The sequence below is a fragment of the Psittacula echo genome, assembly GCF_963264785.1.
Source record: "Psittacula echo genome assembly, chromosome: 2".
Classification (NCBI taxonomy): Eukaryota; Metazoa; Chordata; class Aves; order Psittaciformes; family Psittacidae; genus Psittacula; species Psittacula echo.
In genome coordinates this window covers 93,266,610-93,287,563 of record NC_137737.1, presented here as the reverse complement: position 1 = coordinate 93,287,563, position 20,954 = coordinate 93,266,610, and the positions used below count along the sequence as shown (strand labels likewise).

General features: G+C 39.9%; 1 protein-coding gene across 1 annotated transcript; it reads right to left on the bottom strand.

The window, feature by feature from the left end:
• Positions 1 to 597: 597 nt before the first annotated feature.
• On the bottom strand, positions 598 to 20,375 carry LOC308217244 (sodium-dependent neutral amino acid transporter B(0)AT1-like; the record flags this gene model as incomplete). The annotated part of the gene is made up of 12 exons (XM_080610220.1): positions 598 to 926; positions 2,136 to 2,298; positions 4,058 to 4,217; positions 4,882 to 5,086; positions 5,793 to 5,949; positions 7,441 to 7,569; positions 8,994 to 9,106; positions 9,890 to 10,000; positions 10,757 to 10,938; positions 12,204 to 12,341; positions 13,750 to 13,890; positions 20,174 to 20,375. The coding sequence occupies 12 exons, from the start codon at positions 20,373 to 20,375 to the stop codon at positions 726 to 728; spliced, it is 1,902 nt and encodes a 633-aa protein (XP_080466346.1). The 3' UTR covers positions 598 to 725.
• Positions 20,376 to 20,954: the final 579 nt, after the last annotated feature.

The window sequence follows — 20,954 nt, the reverse complement described above, 5'->3', positions numbered from 1 at the left end:
TTGGATACCTCTCCCATCAGCATGGACCTCCCAGGCAAGGGGTGCACCCCTTGTTCATGGGTGCCAGAGAAGGCAGACTGCCATTTCCTGGACTACTGCTGCCCCATTACAAGATTATCTCTTCTGTAATCAGCAAAACCAGTGCTATCTGCTGGGAACACTAAAGTAATAGGCAATCAATAAAATATCTAGAATTGTAAATGACTCAAGCTGTCATTCTCATACTTAAAAATGCTTTTATTAAATATTTTAAACTTCTGCATGAGACAAATAATATTGGTGGCTTTGTGCAACACAGTGGCATGTAAAGTAAAAACGATTTAATGTGCAAGAGGAGTCAGTATTAAGTTACCCTTCATGTTGTCCACCCAGCCGGAATGATGGCACATGGAAGAGTCACTTATGAGATGCTAATATGCATCCCCAAACAGAGAACTGAAAGCCAGTTTCAAACAAGCTGTCTTCAAAACCAAAAGGAGGACAAATGATTTGTCCTGGTGCCCCAATCACCTGCCAATGTTGCTGCTTTGCTGCCAGAATCCAAGCCATTTACTCTTCATAGTGTGTTACATTGTTAAGTAGAGAAACGTTTACCTGGAAACAACACATAGTTATCATCTTATGAAAATAAAATGAACTCTGGATTCTTTAAAAAAGTATTTTTTACTTTTCTCACTGATAAAAAATTCTTCTACATTTTCTTTAATGGTTTTATGCTGAGTACTTTATGCTGGGTTTCCATTAACAGAAGTCTCAGATGTGGAGATCATAAGGCCCATACGATCATTCTTTTTCTGACAGCAATTTCTGATGGCTTTGTGGATGGCAAAAGAAGGGATGGCCAAACTAGGCACTCCAGCGAGGATTACAATAGCAGCATATGCCCAACTGGGATATTCAACCTTCCGTGTTTTGGGGAACATCTCCTGGAAGAGCAAACAATAGAGTTATAGAAAGTCGTGACGAGCCAACACCTGGTAACATGTACACATTCAGTAATTCAACAGATCAAAGATGGAATCAGAACAGTAGCTAGCCACAGGGGCACAATTTGCCAGTTCCACATCAGTTTCTACGTCAGTCTCACATGGTTTGGGCTTAGTTTTACTTCAAGCTATGGAAAGAAGATGGTGTGAAAGGTGTAAGAGCCAGGAAGAGAGACTCCTCCAGGCATGCTTCCCGGGCTCAAAGTAGTGTGGGGCTGGTGGAGGCTCACAGGCCACCAGGGCTTGGTGGCCAAGCAGCTTTTGTGTGGGAAGGCTGAAATCAAAGGGTGCAGGGAGGCTGCAACTTTATTAAGAAGGAAGTGAGGTTGCCAAGGAAGAGAGAAGAAAGCAGTCCCACTTCCTCATCTTTTACTCCCTTTCTGTCTCTGTCTTGTGGAAAGAAAAATTCATCTTTACAAATTAAGTGTGCTGCATGACTGTTCCTGCTTGAAGGATGGCGACTGGTACAAGGCCAGAGAACAAAAAAGCAGAGCTGGAGAGGCAGGGAAGTGATGGGGTGATGAAGAAAATGGTGGGACCCACATTTTTTCTAATATGCCCTTCTCTGTACGACATACAGCCTTTTATTCTGCAAGGAGCGGAGAGGCACACGAGCTAACCTATTGCTGCAATTATAATTCAAATTTTATTAAAAAAAAAAAAAAAGGGTGACAAAAATATAAACCTGGATGTTAATACTAATTAATACTTATCTCTTTGGTTGGTGATGAGTAACCAGTACCACTGCCACTCTGTGATTTTAAAGGCACTCAGAAACAAGTGCAATATCAAAATGGTCTCACAGCTTTGGTCCTTTGTCAACATTTGTTGACATTTCCGACTCTTCTATAATCCCTACTTAGGAACCGACACCTGTTTCAGTCTTGCATGACAACTGGGTTAATGCTTTGGTTTTGTCCCCTCCGGAAAGGTTACTGGTGTGTCACTAAACACCAGCTGCAAGCATTGCAATTGAATTTAGGTCTTATTTTTCTAAGGGTTACCTTTTTTTGTTACTTTATGTCTTGTAATAAGTCTTTTACTGGAAAACTGCTTCAGATGGAAGATGAGTATAGCTGACTGTGACTCAGATTAAAGAAGAATAGAGAGAATAATTGTACATAATTTTTTTTGGTGTTACAAACTTACGTAGCTGGGGTCCCAAACACTGTAGAGCAGCTCTTCATTGACTTTCACCACAAAATAAAAGAAGAAGATAACTAACATAATGAGAGGACTGATAACTCTCCAGGTAGCCTGCCAGAAAATATTGGGCTTGTGTCCAACCATGAACTCAATATCCTTGTTAAACCTAGAAACAAAACCAGGAAGTTCAGAACACTAAAAACTGATCAGGATCAAAGGATGCCTGCTCATAAACAGGAAACTCCAAACAGGAAACTCCAAACTACCCTCGCTGGGATTCCCTGGACTTCGCAATGTCAATGTGAAATGAGGACAGATAACAACAACATCAGGAGTTAGACCTAAGTAGTTCAAATTAAGGCAGAAATTGTTGTAAGTCAGGCAAATTGTTTTTGGAAGTGTACTTTCTTCAAGTAGTCACTGAAGCCCATGTGAAATAGTTGCGACACAAAACAGTCAATGCAAATGGACTTTGCCTATAACTCATTGCATTATTGGTTCAGAATCTTTTGGTAAGCACCTCAGAGTTGAGAGAGATACTGCCTTCATCAGTCCTGAATCAATTTATGACCTCTACGTATGATACAGCACTGTGTGCACACACTTCTTTCTTAAAAATAAGTATTTTGGAAGTTTGGACTTCTATTGCTAGTCCTCTTGTCTGGCTTTCCAGCTTACCCCATGGCGATACATCTGAGGGGACTATTTAGTTGGTCCTACAGCTATGAACAACACACAGAATTCAGCTGGGTCTCAGCTACTATGTGAATTTATTTTGTCTTTTCATCCCTAACTTCTAAGATCTAGGTGTCATTCGTAAAATGCTACGGAGCCCATGTCCTGACTGCAGAGCATGCCCAGGCGTAGTTCACATGAGTGTCATGGATAACATGTGGGTTCTCCTTCAAGCAGTCATCTCTTTAACCAATGCGTTTTTCTCAGAAAAAGGTCATAGACGCTCATCTGGAGCAGGTAAGACCACCTTTGGGCAGCCCTGATAAGCTCTGTACTCTAAAAGGGCTACAGCGATGTAGCATTCACCCCATCACTAAAAGCAGCACAGCTGGCACAGGTTCAAGCAAAACCTATGAGTGACTGAAGTCCCCATGCTTTTGTCATCTTCAGTATGTATTAATTATAAATAGAAATATGGTGGAATTTGATGTATTACATCTATAGAACCTGATAGGATTATAGGTTGATAGGACAATTACTCACTGCTACAACTGATGAGGTCCTGAATCTACCAGCTAAGAACATATCTTCGTAGTCTTTAATTTGCATCCTGCTATAAAACAGTACCTGCAGCCTGCCTGGAGATCCCTGCTTTGGACAGGATCATTTAGCATTCATATTAAATACTCCTGGGATATACCTCTGTTTTAAACTTTCATCTCAGTGCCAATGTATTTGTACTTTGGTCTTGCTAATTAAATCTTTAATGCAATTTTCCCGAGGAAGATTTATTGTAAAGGTTGCCATATTTTAAATGTAAATGAGCTACAGTGGCACTAAAGTACCTGTTGCAAATATGTACATTCTAATGCCCACTTTAAGACTAAGTTATTTGCACTCATATTATTATACTTTAGGGCACTTGCTAATGCTTGATATTGTCTTGCAATATCTTAGGGATGTGTTTATTTTAGCTGGTCGTTATAGAGCATTATCTGTTATAATGTATTACTAAGGTGGAAAGCTTTCATGTGCAAATAAAAATCCCTACTGCACTCTTCACAAGCATTTTTTTTTTTTGTTGAGAACTATTTTGGAAACTTAAATCAAATAAACAACCCTGAACTACAGCTGCATGGTCTCAATAATTTCTATAACAGAACAATGCATTGAGATGTGGCAAGATTGCAGTTATATAACCAATTGAGTTATGCACCAGTTTCTAGTAACATTTAATTTGTATTTCATACCTGTCTATTCCATAAATGTAGACGACTGAAAACGTCTCAAAAAATGCAATGATTAGCAGGGGAATAGAGCCGGCAAAACTGTCAAAGAGAGCTAGCCAGTAATTACCAGACTCCAGCACAAAAATGAAAGCTACCAAGTAACAACCCAAACAAATGAAACCTGTGAAAGAAACAAAACAGCACACTTAGATAAGGAAAACAAAATACAAAAATAAGATATTTTTGCAATAGCTAGAAAGCTTTATGAGTAACTTCTAATTCAGCTGCAGCCTGAATGTAACCGCTTAATTTTTAATGGTACTCTGAGGACGCATGCTTCTATGCAAGTAAAATGACAAAACTCTCCTAGCATTGCACAGGTGGGAGATGCTGCGAATAAAATGGGAGAAGGATGAGGAGACAGAGCAGGTCCTCTTCCTCCTAGATGGTTGGGCAATGTTGTCCTGTGAGAAATCCTGTCTGGATGAAGGAGTCAGATCCTTCAGCTTCCCAATGGAGGAGATGGTAATCATCGTCAGCAGGCTAATGGACAAGCCTCTCTGAAGGAAGTTCACAGGAGCTGCCCCACTGGGGGACATGAGAAAACCTTCAGCTGGTTATCTAGTCTAGGTTATCTATGTCTTAGGACCATGCCAGATCAGAAAACAGATGGGTGGTGGGTTGATTTTTCAGCATACAAGCTATTCCCTGGGGTGGTCATAGAATCGTTAGGGTTGGAAAGGACCTCAAGATCATCCAGTTCCAACCCCCCTGCCATGAGCAGGGACACCTTGCACTAAACCATGTCACCCAAGGTTCACATGTCTCCAAAAAGAAACACTTACCATTAGAAAGCTCCTTAGACACTTTGGGGGTTATAATCTCAAGATCTTGTAAAGGTGCAATCACACCTTCAATGTTTCCAAACATAGATGACAAACCCAAGCAGAAGAGCATAATGAAGAAGAGAATGGACCACAAAGGTGAGAGAGGCATTTTGGTGATAGCTTCAGTGAAGACAATAAAGGCTAGGCCAGTTCCTTCAGTTCCCTGTGGAAGATTTCAGAAGCTCCAAGATTAGGCTCATTAACATCACACAGCACTGAAATTTACATTGGCATTCACCAGACTTGGTGTATGCTACACCACACCACAATACTTATGCTTTTGTTTTCACAAAGACCTCCTAATGCAGCAGTATGTTTTCTGTAATTATAATACAAATTCTGTTTCACGAAATTTTATAGACACCTATTTTCATTTGTAATTCATCACCTTTTCATCCAAAAAACCCTGTGCAACCATTTGATTCTTCTTGTGACTTTTTAAGCCCCAGTGTCCAGGTCCATTCTTTCTGTGTTGTGACATGCTTGTATTGATTGGGACAGGGTTTGCTCCATCTGCTTACTTGCTCTGGGAGTCTCTTCTCTGGTCATCCTGTCCCACCACAGCTGCAGCCAGCTAGTTCTAGAGAAATAGCTGCTGCTATTTGACCAGCCTAGAACACTTGTGGTTTTAGTTGCTAGTCTGACAGGTTGCCAGTACTTTTCAGAGGGATTGAACACTTTATATCTTCAAAAGAAAAATGTGGTAAACAGAAGTAATCTTTTAGTCTAAGAGTATTCCAGGCCAACTGCAATGAATCAGTGCACCTATATAAAAAACAACCTCAGAAGAAAAAGCATTAGGCAAATAAAAAACTAGCGTGTTCCTACTATATTTATGGTATTGATATGAGTGCGGGTGTTAAACTTACCTCATTCAACAAACTTTCTAGATCACAGGTTTCAAACTTCAGGCTTGCAAAAGTCGTTGGATCAGTCATGTTACATAGCTGCTGCATTTGTTCGAAGTTGTCTTGGGTTACATTACCTTCTGGCAAATCAAATGCATTCATCAGAGTAAGAATATTTCTGAAAAAGCAAAATACAAGTAATGTGAAATTATTTATTTGTGAGCATCCTCAAGATTCATTTTCATCATCAAGCAAGTTATTAAGAGCATGATGTCAAGATCAGACTTTGAAATTGGGGAGTCCAGTGGTTGCATGTGCAATTCTTTCTTTCTTCATCCAAGATGAGTCGGATTGATAGTGTCTTTCATGGGACAGGTGACATCTAAATGGATGGACGCTCTAGGGACCTGTGCAGAAGTTAGGTGACCATCTTTGCACTGCAGGAAAGGCACCAGTTACCAGATTGGGCACGTTCTGGGAATGTCTAAGGTGTCCACAGGTACGTATCATGCACTTTTACAGCTGACTGTGGAAGAACTTGACTGGAACCCACAAGATCTGGCAGCCCCAGTTAGAAAAGTGGTCTGAATTGCTCTGGTCAAATTAGGTACCTCTGATAAGACCTAAGCATTTAAGCTCTTCGGAAGGCAACCTAAATATAGAGCTAACACAGGGGCCAGAGAATATTGAATTCATGTCAGCTCAGCAAACATCAATTATTGTGAATTTAGCATTGGGTTTGTGGGTCTTGGGGTTTTTTTTTGCAAAGCTTCTAGACAATTTTCCAGTGATTGGTGGAGCTCCATCTAATAAATTACAATAGAAATAATGTAGCGAATTAATTTGGGTAATTTCCCAAAGGAATATGCAGAGCCACTAGCAGTAGGTGAGATGCCTACACTGACATTCAGCTGTGGCCGGGACTTTGCAGGACTCTCAGAACTCTCTAGAGTTGGAGAGCTCTCATAAAATGGGCAATGTTTCAGTGTTTCATTGCAAGTGATCTCCAAAGCAGAACCACATAGTTTGGCCAAGAATAACAGGGGACCTTTGAGGGTTTGACATCAGCCTTAGCAGATGTAGGAGCAGTAGCCTAGTATCTATTTCATGTTTCCTTAAGTATGTGATGTAAAACTCATTTTTTCACAGAACTAGTTTTGTTGAAACTTTTGCCTTATGCAGTTAAACAAATACATTTCTTCAGGACATGCTGTTTCATACATGTTGTTGCACAGTACTAATTTTTCACATTTACCTCCAAAACTATAGCTATTTTAGCATGTTTTAGTGAAATAAGATACCACAAACAATCGGACTTTATGTAGGTAGAAACTGTTACAAAAACTGCAATTATATTTGAAAGAATTGTTTAGAAAAACCCCACATTAATAACTCTTCTATGTTACTTATCAGAAATGTTGGGGAATAATGCAAAATATGGTCGCTTATGCAACATGTATGTAGAAAATTAGGTCGCTCAAAAAATTACCGTTTTCTATGGGAATGATACCATTTGATTTGAACTTTTGGAAATAATAAGTAGTCTGATACCATGTAGGTCAAGAGCTGCAATAATTCAGAAATCATAAATCCATTATCATCAGGCTAACAAAGCTGCATCAGCCAAAAAAACACTTTCATATTCTGGGGGGGGGTCACAATAGCTTACTTGTCAAAACAGTCATCATATCTTTCTGTGGCTCTGAATCCAATGATGGAGTATATAACGGTTGCTGCATAGATGGATGTGAAACCATTGATCATTGCAATAATCACAGCATCTCTCTCACAGTTATTGCTGCAATGCAAAGAGATGAAACAACAGGTTTCAAACACATTCCCATAATAAATACTGAAAACTGGCTACCAAGACTAACCAGAAAAGTAGTCTACGGATGCATTGTTACATCAGTGTTGTTTCTAAGAGTATATGAATAATGCTGTTAGAGATAGATTTAGTGAATTAAAACTTGGTGACTTGACAAATTTAACAGACATGGGTTTGGTTGTTTTTTTGTTTGTTTGTTTGTCACTTTTTTCTTGAAACCATCCTGTTCATAAGGAACAACTGCCTGAGTTGTTTCCATGTCTGGGTCATGGAAAGTAAAACATGAATAGCAAAACATATGTCTCTTCCTTTTCATGCCTGGCATGCATGTGTGCAGACACACATTGTCATGGACTGTATTTTAGCTGCTGGGGTATTCTGTTGCAAGGTGAAAAATCTGGGTTTGAGTGCAGGCAGTCAGAAAGGAAAACTGAACAAAAGTTTCCATAGCAGCATGGTATGGTGAAATTGAAGTAGCCAAGAGCATTTGGGAACAGTTGTGTTTGGCTGCTGGACAAAAGATGGCTCAAAATGTCGTCAGGTTTTGGAAATAGGATGGAACACTTTCCTGATAACATCAGAGAGAGAAACTGTTCCATTGTAAAAGTTTAACTGCCTTATAGAGACTTCTCTGCTGCTGGCACTTCTTGCCAGTGTAAGTATCTATGCTAAGACAAAAAAAATTGCAGAGCCAGAAAGAGACTTTCATCTGAGGGAGAAGATGAAGAATCAATATTAAATTAGTTAATGAGAAGGCTGTAAAGCTGTAGATCTCGCATTCCTCTTGGGCAAGAGATTACTATTGAAATCAACTTGATGTCATATTTCATTTTCTGATCACCTTTGAGAGAAGGAGAGGAAAGACAAGCCTGTCCAGCCAAGACCTGTGACACCGTGGCCTTTCCTCATTTATAGCATTGCAAATAGGTCTCTACTGAGTGGAGAGCACTGAATGGGAATTCCTTGCTGTGTTCTTGTGTCAGCTTTTTCACTGTCACATGAGATTCTCAATAACAGGATTGATAAAAAGATTTCTTCCTTTCAAAGAGCATAAGATGCTCAAGCTCCTTCCTGTTATGAATGACCGAATCTTGAAGCACTGAAACCTCATGGTGTTTCCTGGGATGTTTATACTCCCAAACCATCCGTCAGCTGGTGTTGGACTGCAGGTGGCCCAACACCATTGTGTAATGCTGGAACCTGTAGAGGTTTTTTCTTATATCTCCATGGGAATGTAATGACTTTCTGCAGTTTCCTCCTTAAGTCACGAATGACGAAGCATTGAAGGAGCATGGCCTAGTCCCATGTAATGTAATGATAGGGCAAAAGTGGAAGTTTTTCACTTGAAAGAATGAAATATTCATATAAAACGTGGTTTTTGCCTGGCTACTTACTGAACAGAGTTGTAGCTGGAGAATGAAATAAGGCCTCCAAAGGCCAGGGAGAAAGAGTAAAACACCTGAGCTCCTGCATCCAGCCACGTCACTGGGTTAGCCAGCTCGGTTACCTGAGGCATCAGACATACAGCTTTAAGCATATGCAACATTGCTATTGAGACTGAATATGAGAGATTTAAAACAACAATTAAACCAAGAACATTAGCCATGCAGAACTCATCATTTTTGAAGAACAACAACGAACAGGTTGATACTTTGGTCAAACTTGGATGTGGGTTTTTTGGTTGTTGTTTTGTTTTGTTTTTCAAAAGAAAACCTATCTAAGTTTTATACAAGTATTTTGAAGATAAACATATTACTTTCCATAGCTGACAGCTTCCTTGCGTGTTTCCAGAAAAGGTGTTTATTATTTAGCATTAATAATGACCATTCAGGGATCTTCTAATGCAAAATTAAGCCCCTTTTAATTTTGTTTAAAAACTGTTGTATACTTAAACCATTCTCTTAGGTCTTTCGTCCATATAAGCTGTGCCGATTAGAAGAGTTCTACTCCCAACTATACGATTTCTGCTTTAAAGTTAGACTTGTCCTTAACAGGAATACAGGAAAAGCAAGCAAGCCCCCTTATGGCAATCCCATTCCATTGCTCTGTGATGATCCTTCCATTTTTATAACAGATTTTTATGAGGAGTGGAGAAAGAGAGAGAGAGAAAATGCCTGTGTATATGTATACATTTTACATCCGATGCAAAGGATTCACCTCCCAGAATCAAGATCTTAAAGGTGTCTGAGTGATAGAAAAGCACCAATGGGGCCACTAATTTTCCATCAGTTGTTAATTACAGAGAGAACTACATCGTGTTTGCTAAGGGACAAACCATGCAGTGACTTACATTTGGGGTGAAGAGATACACAATTCCATTGGTCGATCCTTTCAGTGTCAAGCCACGGATTAGAAAAATGGTAAGCGTAAGGTATGGAAAAGTTGATGTTACATACACAGCCTACAAAAGGAACGTTTAAATAAAACACTTCGATAAAACAGAGCACTGGAATACAAGCAGCACTGCAGGGAAGAAAGGGGGAATAAATATGGTACTGTGGCTAACAGTAATGGCAAGTTTCAAGTGAGTCACAATTAGCATACCGAAGAAAACTATGTCCAAGGGGAACAGTATGTGCAGAACATTTTAAGAAGAAACATGTTTACAGTTACAGTGCTCTATTTAAGACAAATCCCCATTGTTGATGTTAAAATCAGATCATTCAAAAGCAGCATAAAATATAATCTACACCGTGGAATCAGGTTGATGCTGTCAATGCAAGTATGGGTTCTTAGGGCTTCACTGAGCAGCAGAGCATTGATCACTGCTTTAGAGAGGTAATATTCAGGACTAGCACAAACCCAAATAAATGTGTACATGTATGTTTTGAAAAAAATGGCCATAGCAAAAAGGCAGAGTTCCTCAATCCTGCATTTAAGGTTAATATTCATGTTAAGGTGGTGATATCTAAAGAATGTTTTACTAAGACCTATAGGGACAAGGAAGTGAAATTGCTGTCAAAAATCTCCACATAATTCAAATAAAATCAAATTTAGCTTCCTTTTTAAAAATGCAGTCCCAGTGATGACACATAAAGTCTTAGACATGCTTTTACTCAAGAAAGAGTTGGTTTCTACAGTATGATTCAGTCTGTACGAATAAGGAATCACAGCGGCATAATGGATATCATCTTGTAAATAACAAAAACCAGAGTACCTTTCCTGATGTTTCGATGCCTCTGATCATGCACACATACAGTACACCCCACGCACATGTTAAACATAACAAAAGCCACCACTGTATAGTGCCTGAATCATCAATGGAAGTGGAGATGTTTAATGTTTCTCTGTACCAGAAATAATCTACAGCAGAGCTCTTGGCACACTCTTCTATGTAACCTGTAACCACAAAATGGTTGTCATTCTCTATGTCTTTTTATTTACTTGAAAAAAAAGAAGGAAGTTAAATAATAAACACCAGTGTTCTGAATTATACCACCCAATGCCAACGAATTTGTTGTTGCCAGATTTCAGAGTCTTAGAGGCTGGTTTAATGGAAAAATAAGAGATTTAAAAGAGAGTTGTTTAACAGGGATTTTAATACAGATTTCATTGCTATTTCTATTAATGCAACCATGAAGATAAAATCGATGAAGCTCACCCAAAGTATTTTCTATCTTTATATTTTTTCTTCTTTTTTTCTACAAAACTGTGAAGTTAGAAACTACTTGTGCCAAAGAAACCTTGGAGAGGATTTCTGAGTATGAATGTATGTATATTGCATGGATTTTTATGTTTTTTAAGTAGAAGAAAAACAGTTAGGCAGATGTTTTCCTATGATTGTACGCTTCCTACCAAAAAACAACCAACTTTGGGCTTTCCACATGCATCCTGTTTTTTCTTGCCTGATAGCGTGTGAGGCCCTGCCCACAGTTTCCTGCATCCAGGGAGCTCTTCCGCTTCCACACCTCCCTCAGATCAGCAGTGCCTTTTCGTTCTGTTTTATGGGGCACCATTCAAGGTGGTGTCAGCCCAGGTTGCATTCTCAGCTCCTTGGAATTTGCTGACCTGTGCAGTATTCTGCCCTGGCCTACCCTTGTATGAGGCTTTTTATAGCTATTCTGGGAAGAGGGGAGCAAAGCTCTTTGAAGTGCTGCTCACTGACCCACCAGAAAAGCCTGCTTCAGCTTCATGCCAGGCTGACAATGGAAAACAAAGCTGCTACGGACCGTTGCTATACTGAGAGATACAGGCGTTTCAGATGGGCTATGGTTTGTAATATTTTTTTCCCTTTTCAGTATGCTAACAGGGGGCTATTGGTGAAGAGATGGATGAAACACACTGTCTGAATCTGTAAAATGCTAATGTTTATGCTAGACTCGCACTCTGTAAGTATTCTGTGTGTGAACATCTGTCAAAATCAGCCCTGAAGTTTCATTTAAAAAGTCAAAGTCTGTCTCAAAGATTAAGCATTGGTCGCATTTCATAGAACGTGAAATTTTACAGAACAGAAGTATTAAACCAGCACATTGTTCCTGACAGGGTTGGCATGCCTCACTGTTGTATGACAGAAAAAATCTCAATCAGGCTAAAACAGAAACAGAGAAATGCTAGAAACAGAGAAATGTGCTGCACAACGAAACACAATATGTCATAAAATATACCTGTTCTGTTGGCATTGACAGGGCAGCTACTCCAAGGCAGGGGGTCTTGGAAGGAGTTGAAGAAATACCACATTACCCAGGCAATAATAGTGTTATAATATAAACTCACCAGGAGGGATGCAAACATTGCTGCTATGCCTGAAGAAAATAAATCAGAACACTACGTGAGTTTCAATACTCTTGTCTTCAAGACATATCAAAACATATAGTATGAGCCTCAGCCTTTCTCTACTCTTCTCCCCACCACAATTCCAGGGTTTATAGCCTTTCCCCTCTCCTCTCTTTATTTTGGATTCAGGTTTAATCACAGTAAATTTGTTACCTAAAGATTGGACAGGTGAGTCCTACATAGACATATAGCCTAAAACCACTCTGGAATTGAAGCTGACAGCCGTTTAGAAGCCACAGTGTCACTGCAGAGATCACCATATGTTTTGTTGTATAGGATGGATGGCTGCCAGGAGGCACAGTCCGTGAAAAGGTTCAGGGTTCAAGCTGGTACCTCTCTTCCTCCACTTGTAATCAATCTCTGCCAACTCCTCTGACAGAGGAGTTAGCAGTATTTGTTAGCAGTAAATGCTAACAATTGGCTCCTGTAGGCTCTTAGGTTCTAAAGAAGCTTGAAAAATTCCAGATGCAATGAACAATTATATTTTGTAACTGATTTACGGATCTGGTGGATGCCAACAGCCATCCTAATGGCTGTGTTTTTTCCCTTTCAGGTGTGTGGTAATCATAAAATCACAGCATGGCTAAGGCTCGATACGACTTCTGGAGATCATTGCTCCAACCCCCTGCTCGAGCAGGGCTGCTTACAAGCAGTTGCCCAGGACCATGTCCTGGCAGATTTTGAGTATCCCCAGGGTTGGAGAGTCCACAACCTCTCTGTGGAACCTGTGCCAGTGGCTGGTCACTCTCCCAGTGTTTCCTGGTGTTCAAATGGCACCTTTCGAGTTTCTCGTGTTATGAGGTATCTGTGGAGTGTTTTACGCTGTGCGCATAATGATGCTTTAACTGCATTGTTAGATGGAGTGTTTGAATACTCTGAAGTCTTGTACAAATGTGAAGAAGTTCTGCAGAATACTGTGTCCATGGCTTTTGACATGGTACCTCTCTCAAATGTGGGACAGTAACATTACATGGAACTGAAGTCTAGTAGACTACCTTAGAGAAAGATTTAAATATTATTTATCCCCAGAACAGTTACGGAATAAAGCTTTGGCACACTTAAACATTCAACCTAATGGTAAGACCAGTGAATATCGATAATACAAAAACTATCTCTCTTAAACCCAAAATCTGTCCCAGATTAGAAAAAGGTTTTAACTGGGCCCACAGTACCTGGGAATGTGGACACTAAATTGTTGTAGTGCCTTGTCATGATTAGTGTGACCTCTCAATGCAGAGTTAGTAAGAAGGGAAAAGTAATAGATCCCAGAATCTCTTATGGCACACCAGAATAAAGTCCTGAAGATTTGCTTTTCACATTATCAGTTCAGAGACTTATGCTTTCTCATATAACTTTTTGTATCCTCTTCAGACTTACCAACCCCTTTCAGGGCAGGGTGGATAGAGCTCCAGACACCCAAACTGCCTTTCCTCAGCCTTTGACCAACGGCAAACTCCAGGTAAAGCAGGGGGACACCCTCCAGGACTAGCAAAATCAGGAAAGGGATCATGAAAGCTCCTGAAATGCAAAAGAATAAACTAAAATATTCCTATCAGTGAAGTACTACAATAAACCGCAAACATTTAGGGCTTTTGACATAGCAAGCGACTTGAAAGCATACTTGTGGAAACCTTCTCTGGTTTCTGAGCAATGCTTTTGCCTGATTGCCCAAGCATGGGACTTGATTACAGATGTGGTTTCAGGTAGGAATTCCTATTCTTCCCAAGTGACAAACATAAACAAAAATTATACAGTCCCAAGGTTAAGCTTTGAAGAAACCACTTAAGTGTTGCAAGTGGAGGAAAGGTAGCTACTTTCATGGAATGACTTCCTTTTCTTTCTGGAAAGGATTCAGGTTTTGTAACTGTGAATCATGAAAAGTATGTGAAGTATTTGAATGAACTGATCAAAATGCCACAAAAGATTAGTCAGGAGACTGGGACTGTCTGTATAAAGTAACCAGTAACCTCCTGACAGCAGCTGTGTTCAACAGCTTTCATGTTTGAGTAGAAGAGTTCTGAAGTACAGGGTCCAAACCCCGATAATTGTGACAAGGCTGATTGGTACAGGACAATTCTTTCAAATTAATTTTTTCCTGAATAAAGTGTATCTCAGACATGGGAGATAACATTCCAAACCGGAATGCCACCGCGCAAATGCTCTTATACTGCTACTTATTAGAATTATGGTTATCTGTCATTACAAAAAGCCTTTAATTTTCTAATCTTAGGTAGTTAGGTAGTACATAATCTCAGTGCATTAAAAAATGCAAACCGGCATGCGAACATTTCCTGCTTGGGTATTTGCTGACTTTTCCCTCGTGTGAAGTGAAAAACAGATAGTGCGTGAAAGAGGAAAGTTGAAGAATGGAAACTATAATTTGGAATTCAAGGCAGTTGAATGGCTTTTGGAAGAGCTGAAGTGCGTACTTGTCTTCTCCATGGGGTATCTTATGATGTTGTCTACACCAACGTTTTAGAAATTATCATTACAGCAAAGTCTTCATTTTCTGTGTATTTCAGTTAAGTCTGCTAGAACCAATATTGTTGTACCAAGTGGCCACTATTATAACGAAACCAGCCAATTATACTTTTTGCTTTCCACTCCTATGGAATCCAAGTAATGTTAGCTACTCACCTGTCTTTCACTGACATTTTTAAGATTTGCTAATCAGAATCAGTAGTTTTGAATATATAAAAAGCTATTAAAAATGTTGAGTACTTTGAAAGCGCACATGCCACACTTCAGGTTGAATGACTAATCACTGATGCACCAGAAAAGACATTTTTTGTTGAAGCCAGTTTTGTTGAAGCCAGTTGGCAAAGGTAGCTGCATGGACATGCTATTCTCAGACTTGCATAAAGCATGCCATTTGGCAACACAAAAGTATCTTACTAAAAATTTAGCACCTTATAAAATCAGTGTAGCTCATCTTGCATACATTAAAAACTGGCTATCGCTGTGAAAATGAAGACTGACAAACTGAAAAGTTTTCAGAGGAGAGCCAGAAGAATGACTGACTTGGGACATTTTTTATTAGTCAAAAACTGAAGGACTCATTATGAATTGTTATTTGTACATAGGTTTGCTAAAATTCCAACTTTGCTGACTCTTCCTTTATTTCTCCCGTGTCAATCTATCACCTCAGGAAAAGCATTATATGGATATCACCACCAAAGAGGACAGTATCCCATTTGTTTTCTTTCACATCTCAACTATGTTCCCTTTTCCAGATACCATGTAGTCTTTACAAGAATAAAAGTCTTGCATTAATGGGGAGCAGCTACCTTTTAGATCTAGGAGCCTCAAGCTGATGTTCTCTGATCTTGGAGGAAAGTGGCTATTTTGTAATGCCACAAAGGAATGAAGTATGGTGGTCAACCCTAGATCTGAGGAAACTGAACTCCTCTAGTTGCAAGTTCAAATTTAGCACTGTGGTCTTAGCTGAGGTATCATTGCAAACAGTATTAGTGCTAAAGCAATCAGTTCCTTTCTGGATACGTATTTTTAGATAACAAATGTGAAATATATAGGGCATATTTCAATTTTAGAGGGACTAGCATATCTTCCAAAACAAAGTTCTTCCTTTCTGTCTTCCCACCACTCCAGGGTCTTCAATAGGTGGGAACTGAGCAAGCTGCTGCATGGTACTTTCTCAGCAGTGGTTTAGGGACTTGCTTAGCTGTGCTGGAACATTCACTGATGTGCACGTAAGGTGCAATGCATGAAGATTTGGCTTCAAAGAGTTTGTTCTCTACTGAAACCCCTCCTTATTTCTGTGAATAATACTTCTCCCAACTGTCTTATTCTTGCTGTCCTAGAAAACAAGATTTTGCGTGTACACAATGAGTGCCCTCTCACTGTTGAGATACGTCCCACTACATCCCAATGGCTTTCTTCCTATGTGGGAGGGTCTGTGGGACAACCTCCACACACATGGCCTCTGGCCTTTCACAGAAAGTTACTTACCAATGAGTGGAGCTGCAAGCAGCCAGAAATACGTCATGTGCTCCAATCTCATGTCAGGCTGGCACACATTTTCCCTCATATCACACTGTCCAGGAGCTCTCACAAGGGTAAGATGAGATAAGGGCAAGATAATTGTGTTTATACCAGCAATTTTTAGTTTCAGAGCATTCTCTGTTTTAAGCACAAGACACTTTCTAAGAGTCTGCAACCTGACCCTACAGAATTTGTATGGCTGCTCCATTTGGATCTTTTCTACATTCCCTCTCGAATGCTGGATGTGCCTCTGCTGTACCGCAGTCTCGCTTCTCTCAGGTAAAGCCCTTCCTCAACAATAGTAGTAATTAAGTCCAGAAGATGGTTCTGTACAGCTACCTCATCCAAATACTCCTCATTTGCACTCTGGGTAAGTCCTTGTCCCCCTTTGAAACTTGGATGGAGTGATTTTAGATCATCCCTTGAAATGAAGAGTGGACCAGCAGTTAGTTCTGCTAAGGTGCATTGCTTAACCATCTTTGCTCCTATTAGAGACGTCACTTTTTTTTCATCAGGTCACAGTGCGATCACATAAGGACTTCATTAGAACTTTTCCCCCCGATCAGAGATCTTGTTGCATAAAGAAATGCACATGCCTTATAGTCCTTTCAATCTGTGACCACTTGTTTCTTATCATACCTGTCAAAGGGTTTGGTAGTTACCATCTCTGTTAGCAGAAGCAAGGGAAGATCAGCATTAAAAGTATTTCCTTTAGAAGGCATTCAAAGATAATATCAGCTTTCACTTTCGGTAAAAAGTAGTTGATATTCAGATGATAAAAAGTTGATATTCGGATTTGGGCTTCATTTTTAACTTGCTTAAGGCATTCTTGCAAACCTTAAATGCAAAGTGCACCTCCACTCCTAGAAGGAGTCTGTGTAGAGATGATGCTTTGCATTCCAAGACAGTGAGATTCGGCAGCAGCACTGTCCCTTCACCATAACCCTCCCTGCGGGCAGCACGCTGCATCAAATTTGCTGCAAGGCTTTCAGAATTGAACCATCTTCTGTGGTGAACATGCCATGAGCACTCTATTAGCCTCAGGGGATTTCCTGAGGCCTTGAGATACTTACAGAGATATCTTTACTAAGATGTCATAAAACCAGTATTTAAGAATGACACATCCTTAAAAGTAGTCAGGTAAAGGGACTCCATGACCTTCCTGTGCAGCCATGAAAAGGGGGAAGGATGCCTTTCATGGAGCCATCTATCACAAGAAAAAGGCATGCTGTCCAAGTGTGTGTTCACAGCTCCCCAGCTTTCTCATTACACTAGAATCGCTGGGAAATAAAGACCAGGTTCTGGGATGGACACAAATGGAGAAGGCAGGTCTCTGTCCCTTTGTTGTCACAGACACAAACTACATAGTGTGTGTATACACCTGAATTGCATGATCTATGTCCCCACACAAACAGATAAAACTAAAACCTTTCTAGCTACCACACTATACATGGTATAGTATAACTGAGGAGTTAAAAATGCAGTGTGTGCCATGTCAGAACTGAGCAAATAAGTAAAACCACCAATATTTAGCTGTGTGAATATTGGTAGAATCATAGAATCATAGAATAGTTAGGGTTGGAAAGGACCTTGAGCTCATCTAGTTCCAACCCACCTGCCATGGGCAGGGACACCTCACACTAAACCATGTCACCCAAGGCCTCATCCGACCTGGCCTTGATCACCGCCAAGGATGGAGCATTCACAACCTCCCTGGGCAACCCATTCCAGTGCCTCACCACCCTCTCAGTAAAGGATTTCTTCCTTAGATCCAATCTAAACTTCCCCTGTTTAAGTTTGAACCCGTTACCCCTTGTCCTGTCACTACAGTTCCTGATGAAGAGTCCCTCCCCAGCATCCTTGTAGGCCCCCTTCAGATACTGGAAGGCTGCTATGAGGTCTCCACGCAGCCTTCTCTTCTCCAGGCTGAACAGCCCCAACTTTCTCAGCCTATCTCCATACGGGAGGTGCTCCACTCCCCTGATCATCCTCGTGGCCCTCCTCTGGACTTGTTCCAACAGTTCCATGTCCTTTTTATGTTGAGGACACCAGAACTGCACACAATACTCCAAGTGAGGTCTGACGAGAGCAGAGTAGAGGGGCAGGATCACCTCCTTTGACCTGCTGGTCACGCTCCTTTTGATGCAGCCCAGGATACGGTTGGCTTTCTGGGCTGCGAGCGCACACTGCCAGCTCACGTTTATTTTCTCATTGATTTGCAAGAGAAATAAAATGGTGGTTCTGAACTATGAATGCCACTTCTCCACTTTCTTGTGTTCTTTCCTTTCCAGGATTCAGTTCTAACAGCCAACTCAGAAATCCAGCTCTGATGTATTTTCCGTTTCTCTCAATTTCTCCCCAACCTTATTGGAGGAAGCTATAATGGAAAAATGAGTGATAACAACTCTGCAAAATTGCTATATGGGGCATTAAACAAAACAATGCTTTTAAGCTGTCACAATTTCATGAACCTAACAAGTAAACCAATGATCTGAAAATAAATGCTGTATAGGTGTATATAAACAGTGGGTAATCTTCCAGCCTGAAAACCCTGCAGCTGAGATACTAGATTCTAACCCTGTTTCAGTGCTGCATTTCAGAACATATAATATTTGGCTTGAACACCTGTTGGACATCTATTACTCTGTCTTTAATATAAGAGTTTCTAATGTGAAATTGAAAGAAATATTACTGTTTTCACATAATTTCTCACAAACGGAAGACAGGCAAAAATCAGACAAAAATGTTTTTTGATACTATCATATTCTTAGACCTGAACTGTAATGAGGGTGACGGAACCAGCGAGGAATTGCCAATGCCATTAGTGCTACTTCATTCAGTGTGGCATGCACAGAGATGAACCGGTTCTCCCTCACATAGTGGCAAGGTTTACTGCAGACATATGTGAGCTGAAGACTTAAATACTTCTATTTTAATCAACAGTTTAAACATTAAACATACATCCTCTTTTTCATAATACTAATCAGGTATAGAATAAAATGTTTACCAGTTGATTAAATGGCATGTTGCTCAATAAAGATTAAACAAAAGCTATATGCAATGTCAGAGAAATCTATCAAATGAAAGGAAATGTCTATCTCATTAAGCTGGTGAAAGCACTGTGGCAAACACTGTAGCTTTTACATTGTGTGTATATTGAAATATAGTTCACTTGTGGTACTGATGCATTTTACAACTTTCAAGACATGGAAATGATAAAATGCGCTTTATTCTACTAACTTGTACTGGGGTAAATATTAATTTTTCAAAAAGTATAGACTCATAATTTTAAATGACTTAACAACACCAGCTGCTAATACCGTGTTATTAATGTTAACTGCTTTCATACTATTATTCCTATCATAAGTTACACACATGCTGGCCCTACAGCTGATAACACTGATCAGTCCAAAACCTATGAAAACACCATTATGAAATGACCATTTGGCATTGTGACCAGAATCATATTCCCAAGTAGTTTATTAATATTTTAAATATACTATATATGTATGTATGTATGTAAAGTAACATTAGTTTTAGATTAAGAAAATACATTATGTACATGGCAGTGGAAGACTGATTTGATCAGTCCTGTGTCCTGAAATAAAAACAGTCCCTTCCTTTTTCTCCATCACTAATGTGACTTCAGTGGATGTCCATAACCTGGGAAATAACCCTCTATATGTGAACATCATTATAGGAACTGACCAGGTCTAAACATATTCCACTATTTGTTTCCCAAAAGAGACATTAAACCTAGCTTATAGACAAAGCCAGTTAAGGTATATTAAAGACCTACCTCCTCCGTGGCTCTGACAGAGATATGGAAACCGCCACACGTTTCCTAAGCCCACGCAAAACCCTATGCATGTCAGCATATACTGAGCCTTGTTATCCCATTTTGGTCTGATGGCTGCCTCTTCCTTCTCAAGGACCTCAAGTTCTTCAAGGGAAGGTATCCTGTCCTCCAGACCAGGATTGGGCAACTGCAGCTTCACCATACTTTTCAGTTTCTTGACTAGAAATGCTGCCCCAGCAAGGAGACAGTGAAATAGGCAGCTAGTTAGAAATCTGCAAAAAGAGATCACCTATTTGCTGTTTTCAGCTATATATAATGAACCTTTGGCACTAAACTTGCAAGTGCAGGCTTGTGGTAAAAACAAGTGTCAGCAAATCATTCAATTGACCAAGTCAGCTCTGACACTTATTAATGCTTTATCTGTCAAGGTTTTATGGAACAGTCTGTTCACCTAGTAGAAGACATTGATTTCAGCTAATGCAATTCAAGAGCTAATTTGGCTATAAACTGCAATCAGCTATAAGGTTATGAAACATCCCTTGCCACTCCCCTGTTTAAACTCACTTCCTAACTATTCCATGATTCTATGATTCTATATATAGCCCTAGCAAACATGGAGTAAAAAGATTCCAGTGGCCTCAGACTGAATATAGAGGTTTCATGCTGGTTTTTATCAGGACGATAAACTGCTTGTGAATCACCATCATGTTCAGTTTCCCACTGCATATGCTTACAATATTGTACGCTTCATGATAATTACTGAAACATGCTCTTCCTTCTG